The sequence below is a fragment of the Lynx canadensis genome, chromosome B1, assembly GCF_007474595.2.
Source record: "Lynx canadensis isolate LIC74 chromosome B1, mLynCan4.pri.v2, whole genome shotgun sequence".
Classification (NCBI taxonomy): Eukaryota; Metazoa; Chordata; class Mammalia; order Carnivora; family Felidae; genus Lynx; species Lynx canadensis.
The window spans coordinates 115,539,409-115,554,807 of NC_044306.2; the positions used below are offsets into that span (position 1 = coordinate 115,539,409).

At 39.6% G+C, this 15,399-nt stretch overlaps 1 protein-coding gene across 4 annotated transcripts in view; it reads right to left on the reverse strand.

Moving 5' to 3' along the window:
- Window positions 1–3,401: 3,401 nt before the first annotated feature.
- The window catches only part of SGMS2 (sphingomyelin synthase 2), an 86,835-nt gene continuing 74,837 nt past the window's right edge, over window positions 3,402–15,399 (reverse strand). For 3 of the 4 annotated variants that reach the window (XM_030313302.1, XM_030313300.1, XM_030313299.1), the window contains exons 4-6: window positions 14,495–14,648; window positions 9,699–9,865; window positions 3,402–8,149 (exon numbers count right to left, since the gene is read on the reverse strand). In XM_030313302.1, coding sequence (XP_030169162.1) covers window positions 7,946–8,149; window positions 9,699–9,865; window positions 14,495–14,648 — 525 coding nt within the window. In that variant the 3' untranslated portion in view covers window positions 3,402–7,945. The remainder of the gene's footprint in view (window positions 8,150–9,698; window positions 9,866–14,494; window positions 14,649–15,399) is intronic. The other variant, XM_030313301.1, reaches the window with a different exon arrangement.

Consider the following 15,399-nt stretch of genomic DNA (forward strand, 5'->3'; position numbering starts at 1 on the left):
CGAGCCATCAGCCCAGAGCCCGACGCGGGGCTCGAACTCACGGACCGCGAGATCGTGACCTGGCTGAAGTCGGACGCTTAACCGACTGCGCCACCCAGGCGCCCCTAAATGTGCATCTTCTAACAAAACTATTTTTCATTGAGTCCTTCCAACAGCTCTGAGAGACCTGGACTATTACTATTTTCATCCTATAGATAAACTGAGGCACAGAGGGTAAGCAACTTGTTTAACTTCTTCCACATACAGCCAGTTCTGGAAAAACAGATTTGAACCCAGGTGGCAGAGGGCCACCATATCATGCTGCCTTCTGTGAAAGGCAGGTGATATTCTGGGTGGGGGAGCACATTGCGTGGTAGGACTGAGCACTGCAGAGCAGAGGATGGGGATGACTGGAGGAGCAGCCAGACCAGTCAGAGGGCATTGTTTGTTGAAACAGTGTGGGAAAGTGCTACCCACGGACTGGGCTCACAGGATAGAAAAGCCACGGGACCCAAACCGCTTAAGGCCTTGTACTCTAAGCAGTGCGTTTTGCTTTAAAAAGATAGGTTTATATATTTAAGAAACCCAGGTGCCACAGACTACATGTTCATGTCCCCCAAATCCTTATGTTGAAACCCTAACCCCAATAGGATGGTGGTAGAAGGTAAGGTCTTTGGGAGGTAATTCGGCTTAGAGGAGGTCATGAGAGTGGGGGCCCCACGGTGGGATTAGTGTTGTTATAAGAAGAGGTGACAGAGACCGTGCTCTCTCTCCACACTCTCCCCCACTCCTAACATGTGGGGAAACCAGAAGAGGGACTTCACCAGAACCTGACCATGCTGGTACCCTAATCTTGGACTTCCCAACCTCCAGAACTGTCAGAAATAAATGTCTACGGTTTAAGGCACCTAGTTTATGGTATTTTGTGACAGCACCCCAAGCAGACTAAGACAACAGGGAAATAAATGTCTTTCTCCCAGTGCCAGATGTCAAACATTCCCTTCAAACACGGGCCAGGAAACTGGATGTAATACAAAACACGTTCAAAAGTGCCATCTCCTCGCAGCAAAGAGCTGTGTGCCCGGCGGTCTCAGGCGTGCTCTGGGGGTGTCTCCATACAGGCCCAGAGCCCCCCTGCCTTAAGCAGGTGTGCGATGGAAGGAGAGGAACGGAAGCAACAGGGTTTTGCCCCATTCACCACATCAATGGTCAAAATGTGGGTCAAAGACCCTTACACGGCTCACTCTCAACTACTCCTCAACTTTGCTCTCAACAACACAAAATCTGGCTGTCGAAATATTTCCAGAAGAGGCTTTTCTTCTTCTCCTGAACTGCTTGCTCACACATGGGTCTCCTGTCACACTGGTGCAACAGGAAAATTACGGGTTTTCGCATTCCTGGGATTGGTATCGCCATGCTCCTTACCCCATATTTATCTCTGAGTTCTCTCGATTATAAAAGGAGTGTTGTGTCAAATATGAGTAAAAGCAATTAGTGGTGCCTGACACATGGTATAGCTAACCGGTAAGTAGTGGCTTCTTTCCTCTTTACCCAAAGAAATACATCATTTAAGGAACTTGGAAAAAGAGATGAATGTTTCAATTTAATGCTGAAGTAATTGCGCCCAGAAACTTGTCCAGAAGCAAGCACACATGTTGGCTTGGGCACATTTTTAGTACGGAGAACTTGCCAGTTCATGGCAGGACCAGAAATTCCTATGGCTTCACTTTGGTCCTTTGGGGAGCCTAACTCAACCCAGACTACAATGACTCCCAAGAACCCTGTTCCATTTCCTCAGACCTTTGCTGTCCTTTGAAAACAGGTCATCCTCTCTCTCCTCCTTTTGGCATTCCTTTGGGAGTAATTCCTGAGACAGTCACTTGTGGAGATATAGCCTTATGCACTTTGTTGTCCCCTGTGTTAACCTGTTTCAGACAGAAGTGCATAATAATGCGCTATCCTAGAAGTGACACTTGTAATGAGTTTGCTTTAGTCTAACAAATTTGTGAGCTCAAACACACTTGGGGATTCTTTTGCATTCAAGGCCATTTTGCACAAGAAGCGTGAACTTTTGTCCCCTCCAAAATGTGGTGCGTTGCAAGTATAAGAAAAAGTAGTAGCATTTGACCAAAAAACAAAACAAAACAAAACAAACAAACAAAAAACCCAAACTGTTCAAGGATCAGTTTCCCTCTTAATAAAGTAACTGGCTGATAAAGTGATAAGGGAATAAACTCCCCCTCAAAACAAACAAACAAACAACAAAATCTCTAACAAATGGTGATGGCGGCCACAGTAATTATGACAGGAAGACAGCAAAACAGAAAACAAAACTCAAGTTCCAGCTCTAACACTTATGAACTCTTTTTCATCTCACAAAATGGGGTCACCACATCTTTCCTTACCTACTTCACAGGGTTTTATGAAGATTAAAGAATGTATGTCAAGCATAAAAACTGTAAAATGCTATGCCTCCTTACAGGTGCCACACAGGAATTAAATATGCTTTACACAGACACAGAGTTGTCCGTAATCCATTCCTATTCTAACTTACATTAGTGAGTAATCCAGTATCCTGCTTCTGATAATCTTATCTATTAGAAGAAAAGGAAATGTTGGATGTCAAGGCCTACCGAGCATCACATCAATTCCTTGTGTAATGCATTCTAGATGAGGGTAGTCTTAGAACATATGCCCAGTGCAACCAGCAGACCACAGTGTTTCACGCAGGAGGATGGCATCATCAGTGAAATAAGCTTTCCATCCAAGGCTTGGGTGCACGTGGCAGAAAGACTATTCCGATCTGTACTCTATTGTGTCTGGAAAATCTAAAGAAAAAACCTGAACTACATCTGACAACTTAACCTTTGAACCATATTATCTTACTCCCCTTGCCCCACTCAACTGCCTTTGCTAAATCTGTTCTGGGGCGTCATGCCTTTATCTTTCATCAGGGGGTCCAAAACCAACTTATGGAATCAACGGTAGCAGTGACTGTTGAAGTCTGCTAGAGGACATCACCTCAGTGTCCCATTAGTGAAAGCATGAGGATGACATTTCTTTCAGGACTGAGTGACAGAAAGGACTGTTTTCTTTGACGAATTAATTATTCTGTCCCTTTGTGAACAATGTAAATCAGAATCATGGAGTGTGTAGCTGATTTTTTTACTTCCCATAAATGACCTTATATTGTTCGGAATTATTTTTCACCTTAAATCCAAGGGCAGGGGAAAAAATAACACATTCTAGTTTACTTACAGTTCTATTAATGGAAGGTTATCACCTTATTTTAATAATAGTGCTTGAAGAAAATAATCCTCTTGTGGTTTTAATAAGCACTTAAAACCAAACAAAAATTTAAAATCTTTACAGAAAATAATTTTTTTTAAACCAAAAGAAACAGTAATACTAATTTTCAAAAGACTGTTGATGTCACTGTGGTTTATTGGGTAAATACAAAGTGTAGGCTCTTGCTTTTTTTTTTTTTTTTGCTATTTTTTTTTAAAGCAAAGCCAAGGAGATTAGAAACCAAGTACACATATCCTCTTTAAAATAGAAACATAAATTAGTTTTAACTAACAATTAGGCACTTAAAATGTAAATGTAAAATGGCATTTTTAGAAGTATAAACTATAGTTCCACTCCTAAATTCCTTCTGAAATGTCTTTTACAGACACAAAAGCACAAGCATGGAAAACATTTCTAAACGAAGATAATTTCCTCTTAAAAAAACAAAACAAAACAAAACAAAACTTGAATGCAAATCCCAAATGATAGACCAATGATTAAGGTACTGGTGGGTAGGAGAAAAGAGCTTCTGAAATTTACATGTTTGATTAAAATATAAGCATTTAATAAAACTATTACAATAGCATACAGTATATATCGTAATGAAAAATATGTCAGGAAAATAATGAATTCTAGACTTAAAATTTTACTTTACAACAAGGCACTTAACACATTGAAACAGTACAGTAAATTTCCGAAAGAATGCAATTGGCTACCTCTCAAATCTTGTAATAATATATCTTTTGTGAATATACTGTAACATAACCATACATTTTGCAGCATTAATCATTGCATAGGAGGTAAATTAAATAATGAATTCCAACTTGGCAACTAGATTAGCTTATGTTTACAGTTTCTTCTTTTTCTTTTAAAGGACAGTTTTAAATAATTCCATAATAAAGAGCTATTCTCACTCATGATTCATTTAGAACACAGTATAGTTAATGAGTAATAAAATAAATGAGAACTTATAAGGTGTATATCTGTATAAAAACTTATCTTTGGGTACCTTTGACATGATTTTCAGTGTTTAGGTACTGAAGTCAAGAGCACTTCTTAATAGAAGAAATATTTTTAGCAAGTAAGTCAAAGGAGTTAAATTATTGCAACACAATGACATTAAAAAAAATACCAGAAATCTTTATACATACAAATAGAAAAGCCTTCAACACATGGCATATTACTTATCATATGCTCATTTAAAACTTGTAAACTCATTTATTAAGAAATTCCTTCTCACACTTCCTACAGAAGTAAGTGTGTTAAGACCAGCTTAAATTTTTAATCGGTTTTACAGTGTAAAACAAAAAACAACAAATAATTAAAAAGAAATGTTCAAAATATTAAAGAAACAAGATGTGAACTTTTTAATTAAAACAGAAACTGCATGAGCTCTAGCATGTAAAAAATAATAATAAAAAATAAGAAAGCCAACCTGGTGTTTCAAAGTAAACAAAGTATATAGGTAGTTATAAAGGGAGACATTAATGATTGTGACAATGAGAGGTAAAATGGTGTTCAAATTTTCTTTGATCAAATGGATGAAAGATTAGAACTGCAACTCTCTGCGATCTAAGCACATTTTCCCTTGGGGAAAGGTTTAACATACCTTGAAGTTCCTTTTGCATGATGTTTTCAGATTATTGGCAAAAAATAAAACAAAACAAAAAACCAACCAACCAACCAACCAACCAACCAACCAAATGCCTTTTAAAAACATGAAAATCTACTTTTAAAAAGTGGCAAGTTTGTGTTCCAAGTCATATAACATATTTCCACAAGGGGGCACTGGTATACAGTAAAGAACCTTACACAATGTCATCATTCCACCAGACCAGGGGCTTGGGCTCACTCAAAATAGCCTTTCCTCAGCAAAGCTTGTTTCCTAAGATGCCAGTAAAATTAAATAACAAATTTAAAATTAGTTTTGGTGGAGCTGGGAACAATGCTTTATTTTCAGAGCTGTGGAGGAGCTAAAAAAAAAAAAAAAAAAATCGAACCTGAGAGGAATCCATTTCCACTTGAAAGAATTTAGAAAAAATATGGAGTAATTTACAGGAATGATATATTATAGATATTGTGCAGAAGGACCAAATTACAAGGAAAGCTTCAAGCAGGAGCACTGGTTTACAAAAACAAAGATAATGGATTAGATCTTGTACTGTAATTAGCAAGGAAAAGGAGCTCCCAAAATTTATTGTTTCAAAAGCAGGATCTTAATTGTTTAAGTTTTCTAAGTGGCATGTTAGGTTAAGCCTCAAGTTTGCTTTCCTACATGTAATGGAGTTTCACTGCTTTTCTTTTCCCATCTTGAAACTTTGGTTATTTGCCCTCCTTATTTTCAAACCTCATGCTTAATGTCTACTAGACATCTATGAGACATACACGTAAAGAACATGTGAGCAATAGTGTCCACATGTGAGGTCAGAGAGGTTTTTAAAGTTCTTTAAAAGGTGATGTGTTTTTTTTAAAACTGTATTACTTGACTAAAATGCAAGCTTTACTGTTTCAAGGGTCTCTGGCAATCCACACACCGTGATTTTTAAATCTTAAATACTTTTCCCTTTTTAATTTGCATAAAATTAGGTTTTCCAACACACTGTTGAATAAGGCTCTCAGGTATATCAGGTTATGAATCAGATGCTCAAGGACTATTCCAATGTAAGGAGCATAAAACCCAGGCTTCAGTGTCACATGCTTTTGCTCATAATCAGGGAGCAGGAATTTAAACTCTGTGTTTTCAAGCACAACCCCTTATATATCACAAGTGTCAATATTTAATAAGAGAAAGTTATACAGAATTATGGCTAAGCACATCGGGGAAGCTACAGATATATTTCTTATCGGTTCATTTAATAACAAATACCTGAAAACTCCTTGCATTTCAAAGCCTGTCAAGGATATTTAGGATTTCAATTCTTGTTTTAAATGATCGGATGAAGAATGTCTTTCTTCCTCCCTTTGAATTCGACTACCTTTCCTTTAGTGATTCTTCTGTTACATTGAGAAAGAGCCATACTGAATACACAAACAGAATTTTAGCACCAAAAATAAGGACTCTTCTGAAAAATTTGTGCTGTGCTTCTCTCAAGCAATCTGAAGGTCAATTTTGTGTATCAAATCAAGGCAAACCAGTTTATAGTGATAAATTTCGGGATGTTTCTCATTCTTAAGTGGAGGGAAATTTTCACCTTCGATATAAATGTAACTGCTCGCTCACTGGCGTCATTGGCCTCTCTGTCTTCTGACCTAGTGTTGATGATTTTGTAACCATAAATCTTTTTTTAAACTTACTAGAAGTTTTAAGAGATTAACTCGGACAGCATTGATCTGATCCGATTTTTAAAAATCCATCTTCTTTTTGCACCACCTCAAAGAACTTTAGAAACGATGATCCCCCTTTTACTGAGTAGCTGTAACTGTCTAACAGACCGATCTCAACAGTAGGTTATAGTGCAGCACCGTGGTGTAAGTTCAGGATCAAAGTAAAATTACTCAATTGTGGCATATGTCCTTAGGACCAGTTTATAAGAAGCTGAGTCTCTTGCTAAAAGGCAAGGATACATTACACTTTTGGACTCCTCCTTGGTTTTTCCACAAAGTACAATGTAACTAGGAAGAAATCGTCTGCAGTGAAATGTGGCCAACTGCATTTTTGAGTTCCAACCAGCAGCTCTAAAACAGATCTCCCACAGGGTAGGACAGGACAGAAATGCAGCCTTGTTCCCCAAGTGGCATGATCATCCGCTCACACACCTATGTGTTTCCAGCCTGTGCTGGAGCAGTTGACTGCCCTAGGGATACCAGATGCGTATCTACCCGGCAGATAGCATATACGTGTGTACTCAAGGACCACCTGTTTAGCAGAAACAGCTCCAGGCGTCCTGTATATCTGCCATAGAGATTCTAAGGGGAAATATTTACACACACGTAAAATCTGTGAGATGTGTCAAATACTTCCATATTTACTTAGATCACCTTTCCTATATATATATATCTATATATATATCTATATATATCTATACACACACACACACACACGTGCGCGCGCATGTGTTTGTGTGTATGTATAAGTATCAGTTAAAAAAAGTAAAAGTGATACATAGTGCATGGGGTGGTAGCAGCAGTGCACATTCCCAGACCTGACCCTGACCTTCCCCATGACAAAGTGGAAACAAAGTTCACCTCCAGTTTACTCCTAACCATGGATCTCCCCCTCATTAATAAGCCTAATACTAAAACCACTCTCAACATTGGGTAATTCTATTTACACAGTAGCTGTATATATCCAGATAGTTTATTTAAAACATTAACAAATTCTTCTGACCTTGGAGAAAAAAAAAATCCTGAAAAAATTCTGTAGAGGGCTTTAGTGGAGAAAGAATAAGGATAGGAATAGTATGTTCTTTGGCACCTCTTTAAGAAGCTCATTAGTAAAATCCCAGTGGGGGGGCTTGTCACCAATGAATGAAGGGCTGCAGGAGAATATACCTTTCTCAGGATGAATCAGAAAAGCAGTCAAAGGGTAATACTTCGTTCATCTTTCTAATCATTTACACAAAATTTGGTCCACTTCTTCCTTTACCAGTCAGTTCTTCTAAAATAAAAACCCAAAACTATACCTTTGGTTACAGCGTTAACTCTTTTGGTGTAAGAGCTGATGCCTTTGTTTTGCTCCTCAGGTAGATTTCTCATTATCTTCACCGATTTTCTGAACCCGTGAATACTTTTTGCATGAGGATTTAAAGCAGCCAGGGGGCCAGGAGAGTGGCCAGGAGAAGCAGCAAGGAATTGAGCCTTGTACGTTTTTCTCGAAAAAATAAAAGATGGGGAACCACCATGCTCGAGACAAGAAATTAGTCTGTGAAGAGACCTTCAAGTTCTGTAAAAAGGTAAAAAAAAAAAAAAAAAAAACAAAGGAAAATGAGACCTATTTTTCATGATTTGCATCCCATTTTTTTTTTCTTAATTAAATTGTCATTCATTGTACCATAACAGAGAAAGCAGCAGAATCAGGATCACAAGGCAGTGATTGTCTTTGCGCCTTTTCCCTGATTCTGACATGTTTCTGGTCCCAGCCCCCTTTCCCCCTTGCTCCAGCTCATGCAAATTCTTCTGCCTGCAGTCCCAGTAAGAGTGCAGATTCAGAAAGGGATGTGAGAGTGGGCCAGGAGGAAGAGTTGTAAAGATGTGTGAGCAGGTGGATGTAGGCTGGAAGAAGATGGAAGAGTGCAGGGCAAGCTCGCAGGGTGGAACACATTTAAGAGGACAGGTGAAGGTTTTGGTGGGGTGCTGCCAGTAGACATTTAGACGGAAGTATAAGGAAGGGGGAAATTAAAGTTCATAAAATGGGAAGTAGAACTAGAGACAAAATAACCCCAAAAGAGGCATCTATCAGTGGACACCACTAAACGAGAATTGATTTAGACCCTTTGGGAATGGCATATTTCAACTGCTCACAAATTACATGCATTGGACAATACGGCAAGACTATCCAAAGGTAAGTTAGACTACACAGACTCATGCTCTTTCCTTTTTTAAAATTTTTAAAAATGTTTTATTTATTTTTGAGAGAGACAGAGTGAGAGCAAGGGGGGGCAGAGAAAGGGAGACACAGAATCCGAAGCAGGCTCCAGGCTCTGAGCTGTCAGCACAGACCCCAACATGGGGCTCGAACCCATAGACCGTGAGATCATGACCTGAGCTGAAGTCAGATGCTCAACCAACCGAGCCACCCAGGCGCCCCTGCAGACTCACTCTCCTACACCAAGCACACACACCTAGACTAGGAAAACACATAGAAGGGGAGGAGTCTTCCCATCTTGGGATGACAGGAAGAGAGCAGGAGTTAGGAAGGCTTCCCAGAAGACGTGGCATTTGAGCTAGCTCTTTGACATGAACAGGAGAAGAAGAAAAGGTCATCTGGGAATGGAAGGCACCAGCAACAAATAAGGAAGGGACGAGAAGGGAAGCCAGAGAGCACAGTATCACCGAAAGACGGACCAAATCTAGGAATTCATGGACTGCTTATTTTGCCTTTTTAAAATAGATTCTGTCTTTGCCTCAACATTTCAGTTCTTTGAAGGCAGGGAGCATGTCTTACCTGGCTGCCCCATGACGCTTCTACAGAGAAGGTTCCTGCATTTTAATTTAGCATTTATACTTCTTCAATTCTGGTATTGACTAGTTGAATTAGTAAAACACCATGCTCTATAATTATACAGCACTTTTATCCTTAAATGTCATTTATATTGGTGACATCATTTAAGAAGCAGTAATGGGTATACGTTTCAGTGAACTGACCCAGACCCCACAAGTGGGTGGCGACAGCGGCTATTCCCACTAAGCCACCTGAACCCCCGCTGCATGAAAAGGGGGCCACTGCATTTAAAGAAAAGAAAATCATCCCAGGATAGTTTCACTGCTCTCACCTTTTCATTGGCCATTGAATGGTACCACCAAAACAGCCGTGTTGTAATATAATAAGCAATGATCACGTCGACAGTATAGTGTTCATGTGCTACAAGAATGCAGATGATCCCGGCGGCACTCAGCAGCCAGCAGATTAAATGATACCACCAGAAGTGACGAGGCGAATCTAGACGGGAGGAAAAGTATAGAGTTAGTAAGATTCCCAGAGATGAATTTAATGATTACAGTCTATGTTAATGACCTTAAGTAGAATAATCTAAGGTCAGGAAGTCACTGGAAGAAGAAAACCAATTAACCCAAAATGAGTCACTGTGAACAGTCCGGGATTTGCTCAGGTACAAAGAGACAAGGAGGGGACCACCGGGGGCAGGTCTCATAGTCATTCATCGGGGAACAGTCACTCCCTAGGTATTCTAGGCCTTGTCCGCTGCTAAGTTGTTCAATAAGGAAGAGAACAGAATTGTTTATCAGGTTGGTTGGAATTGGCTCATATTGGCTCAAAGAGATCCCACTGGAAAGAAAAGCAGTAGGGGTCAAAAGAAAGGGTAGTTGTCAATGAAAATGTAGGGAAAAGTAAGAAAGCAGGAGTAATTTCAGGTCTTACAGAAACGTATTTTGATTTCTCCAGGGGGAGAAAAATGGCATTGTGGCCAACAGTATTTTGCTTCTCAGCAGTTTCATACTATTATTGCTAATCGTGACTATGAAACACTCCCGATGTAAAGCTTAGGGTTCTGGCTCATTCACTTGTGGATTTTAACCTTCTCCTAGTGAGTCCAGTAAAAAAGGTCATTATATTGATTAGCTAGAGGAGAGAACCAGAGCACTCATCAGGTGAAATGCGATCATACACCCCACATCCCGCGCACACAAGTGATGAGGACACAGGCAGCAACCTCTGGTTCATCTCTAATAACTTTCCCTTTTTTCTTTTTCTTTAATAGCTGTGTCTTTTTTTTTTTTCTATTTTAAAGCCTTATTAACTCACAAAGTTAATAATCTAACAAATTTATTTCATATTTAACTGTGTTTACATTCATAGTGACATTTATTTCTAAGTACAGCACAATGGTAGAATGCCAAGAGAATCCATTTCCAGAAATCCAGATGAAATAAATACGAAATCAGGTATCATTCAAATGAAGAATATTTTTTGGTGAAATAGCTGTTGCTCTTTTGGTTTCAAGTATAACAGGAAGTTTATAAACCTGTTTGCATTTGGAAGTCTGCTGTTTAATTTTTGCATGCACGTCTTATCGCTTCTCAGTTGGTTCATCCTGGCACAGACTTCTAGCAGACAATGGATAGACTCCTAGAATTTTAAAGCTGGAAGAAGCCTTACCCTTTACAGCCTGGTGGCCACATCCAGGCCCCATAACTGTTCCATTAGGTGGAGAGTACTCAAAATTGAACCAACTCTTAGAAATCTGGAGATTTCACGAAATATGCATTCTGCAGAACCACAGACTCCACCCTTCTCTGAAGCTTCACAGCAGCTCAGTTCCCTTTGCTTATAAGGTCATCTGGTACTTATTACCTTGGAAGTTAAAAATGGTTGGGCAAACCAGAACAATTTTGTATTTGTTTATCCACAAGAAGCAAAGCTGAAGTATAAAAGGAGTAAAGAGATGGGCCGAGTGGTCATTTAGTACTTGTGGAATTGAAAATGAAGTTTTAAGAATGTCTGGAGATACTAACACTGCTCTTCCATAAAAATGTATTCCCATTTATGCTACCACATTGGGACCACTGCTCACTAACTGAGAACACTGGCTGGCTGAGCCTAAGAAAAGATTTAATATAAATTATTTTGAAACAGAAATGGGAAAATGGTAACTTTTCTGCTTTCCCATTCTACCATAGGGATTAGTAACATCAGGCTGAAAGAGGATGACACAAATATTAATTCACCCCACTGCCTGTGTGGGATCCAAGCCCTACAGACATTGAATCATACAGACAATGGACTTTGTGTGGTAGCATGGTAGGAAGGAAGGAAGGAAGGAAGGAAGGAAGGAAGGAAGGAAGGAAGGAAGGAAGGAAAGACAGAAGGGAGGGAGGGGGAAGGAAGGAAGGAAGGAAGGAAGGAAGGAAGGAAGGGAGGGAGGGAGGGAGGGAGGGAGGGAGTTTTTCCCTCTCTAGCAGCAAGGCACTTGGTACTAAAAGCTAGGCTGATTTCTTCAGGCCAGTTTTATAAGGAACCTAGGCCTCAGTGAAATATTTGCACAACTGTGTAAAGCTCCCCTCTGTGTAAAGCCCACAAAATGGTCCTGGTCCAATGTTTTTATCTGTTCTCTTGACTAAATTAAAATCTATTCATGACAACCAGGCAAACAAGGAAAGAGACCAAACAGATCAAAAGGCAGGAAAACAAAAAAATATATGAATGATGCATCTGATTCTAGAAGCAGACGGCTCCAAGAAACCATCTGGGACCACTGCTTACTCTGAACCAGAACACAGGGCATCACTTAGAAGGTGACTGTTTTTCCTAATTGCATAGGAAATGGGCACAAACGTGGAATGCTCTGTCCATGTACAGAACTGATGCTAGAGTTGGGTTTGTACTTAGCATTACAGATTTGCCATTTCATTCCTCACCAAAAAGTAGAAACATCAGAATGTAATTCTTTCACTGCTGTATGTTAACTCACACAGTTTTTGAAACCTCAAGCCAAAATCACGTTTTGGGAAGAAAATATCTCTACATACTGCATAGCCTTTATCAGAGCATAAAAATAATCACAAGTTGCCTTGCTATTGTCCTGAGGTAAAAGAAAGAACAATAATGGGCAATATATCTGGACTGTTCCTTAGCAATTTTATAAGATCAGACAAGTTGGGCTCCCAAATATTCTAAAGAGACCCAAGAAATTAATAGCATAACCTCTAGAGTCAGCCTGCTTGAGGTTGAATACTCCATCCTCCAATTACCAACTATGGACCGTGGGAAGTCACTCTCTCTAAGTGTCCTCTCTGAAAAAGGGGAAAACAGTGCTGCTCTCATGGGGTGGCTGTAGGATTAAATGAGTTATTTTGCATCAAGGACTTAGAATAGTGCCTGGCACAGAGTATTATGTCTATTTGCTATTATTGTTAGCATCACTTGGTCTTCAGTTATTTTCTAAAATTGACCTTCAGTTTCCTGGGGTGTTTCTTGTCATTACTTGCAACTCACCATGGCTTCGTTCCAACATGCAGCTCCTCCCTGCCTCACCCTCATCTTCTTCTCTAAGTTTTCTATGATTCTCAGATTAGAGAGAAACTCCTATAGCACGAGTCCACCTCTGGACTAGAAAATAATTGATCTTACACACTGGTGGAACTCTTCCCAGCAAAAGTTAGAGTTAGAGTCATCAACAACACAGATCTCTCTACTGGCTCATCAGAACCAATAACTACATATGAGAAATAACTGACATTGAAGGAAGAGACAACCCCCGATATCGGTGCAGAAACAGACTCAGGTTCCTCCCCATTACCACCTCTGGTAGAAATGTGAGGACAGAAATAAGGGGAAAGGTCCAGAACGGCCTCCACCTTATGTCAGGAATAATGAAGCCTGTGCATTTAACATGCTACGCTCCCCACTCTAAGTGTGTGTGTGTGTAGCACTTACAAAGGAAACACCTCAAACTACACAATTCTTACCAAAAAAAAAAAAGACTTCCTCTGCTGCAAATAATCTCAAATCTTTGTCCTAAAGCCCTCAAAGCGGAACTGAAACCTGAGACCCCAAGCGGCCTATGGGGACAAGAACTCACTTATGTGCCACTGACAGATAAACTGTGATGTCCATACTGCCATGAAGTAAGGCTAAACCTGTTTGGATTAATGACAGGCCAAGAGAGGGTAGAAGAAGCAGGACAACAGAAGGGCAGGCGACCTTCTGTTGGTCTTTGCCAAAAGGCCTCTTTACAATGCTGAGGAAGTGAAGAAAGTGGAGATAAAGTTCTAAGAAACAATATGGAGTATTCTGGAACTAAAGGTGAAGGTTAACCTGACCAGCTTTGCAAAAACGAAGGAAAAGGTATCAATTACTTTGAAAGGACTTTGAGGTGATGGGTCTACATAAATGGAACCTCAGAAATCTACAACAATGGGATCTGCTGGGCAGCTAACCTCAAACACAGCTCCCATGATGAAGGAGGCACCATGCCAGCCATGAAAGCTGATGGGCTCCACAAGGATTTTGTATAATGGCAATTAAGTGTACAAATATGGAAAGATACTTCAGATTCTTGCCTCCATGTTTTGTATGAAGAAATGATCAATATTGGCAAAATATTTTTTGAAGATGCCTATTAAAGCACAGAAGTCAGCTGGAAAATGGTGAAACTGAAATGGGACAAGAAAACATCTAAAAAAAGGAGAAAACATCAAATTATTTGGAATGATGGAATGGAAGTTTCATACAATGGAAATTTCACACTCATAAGTCATTTACATTCAGCTTTCCAGTGCACTGATTCTGTTTGTAATAAACTTAACACCTATTTGCCAACACTAAAATAGCTTTTCATACCTTGAGAGGTTCTAATGAGGGACTGAGACATTCTGGAGCCAGATTAAATGTTAGAGAATCCAGGGCCAAGTTTTAAGTCTCCCATGTTCAAATCACATAGGCCTAGTTGGAATGAATTAAATACACTCAGACACACACACTCTCACACACTTGCACACCTGTACCTTCCATAGATATCAAGCCCAAAGGGTAAGAGTTCCCATAAGTTTCAGGGCCCAGGGATCCCTCCCACTACAGCGGTCAATAGAGTGGGAATGAGTTAGTACTCACATTCCTTGATGAACAAATAAGTAAGTGTCAGCACAACGGTGTGACCACTGAAGAGGAAGTCTCCACACAAGATATGGGATCCAGTTATGGACAATCCACCACCAGAAATCAACCGTAGAATCCGTTGTACTTTTGCCTGAGAGTCTCCGTTGAGCTGAATGACACAAGAAGATAAGGAAGAAACTTTATAAGCCGATAAAAATCACATTTCATCCTAATTTATAAGATATTTAGAAAGGTCAAAACAAAACAGCTAAAAAAAATTCACCAGGCTGTGCTTTTTTCTTTTTAACTTAAAAACTCAAAAAGAATCCAAGAGGGTAGCTCCTCAAACTAGGTTTTATTCATTTATTGGCGAGTTTTAGTGACATGCTTTAAATTATTCAATATGTTACTAATAATATGTTTTGGTGGTAGTGTGTCCTTGGGCAAAGCTTTTAAAAATATTAATAACCAATGACTTCACCACAGCTATGCACTGAAAAAAAAATCAAAGCTACTTTCTTTCCTCTTTTTAGGGGGAAGTCAGGGTTTTAGATGGTTAATATTTGATTCAGCTGAATACCACATAACTAATATTCTAAAGTGTATTCAGACCTTGTGTTAAGTGGGCAGCCGAAAGTGTACAAATAGCTGTATTAATATCTGATCAAAACATTTCACAGTTAAAACGGGGAGCTGCAACACATTAAATAATTTAAACAGGTTTGAAAATGATGGATTAGAGATGTATTGGGAGCTTTAAAAATGAGTAGCTTTGATCAGGAAAACCATCCTCCAAAGAAATAATCTGTGTGTTACTGCAGAGGGTCAGAAGAGAGTCCCTAGAACAATGGTGCAGAAGCCCCTAGAAGCCACCATGATGACACGGGAAACAATGATGGGCCAGGATAGGAGTTTGACCC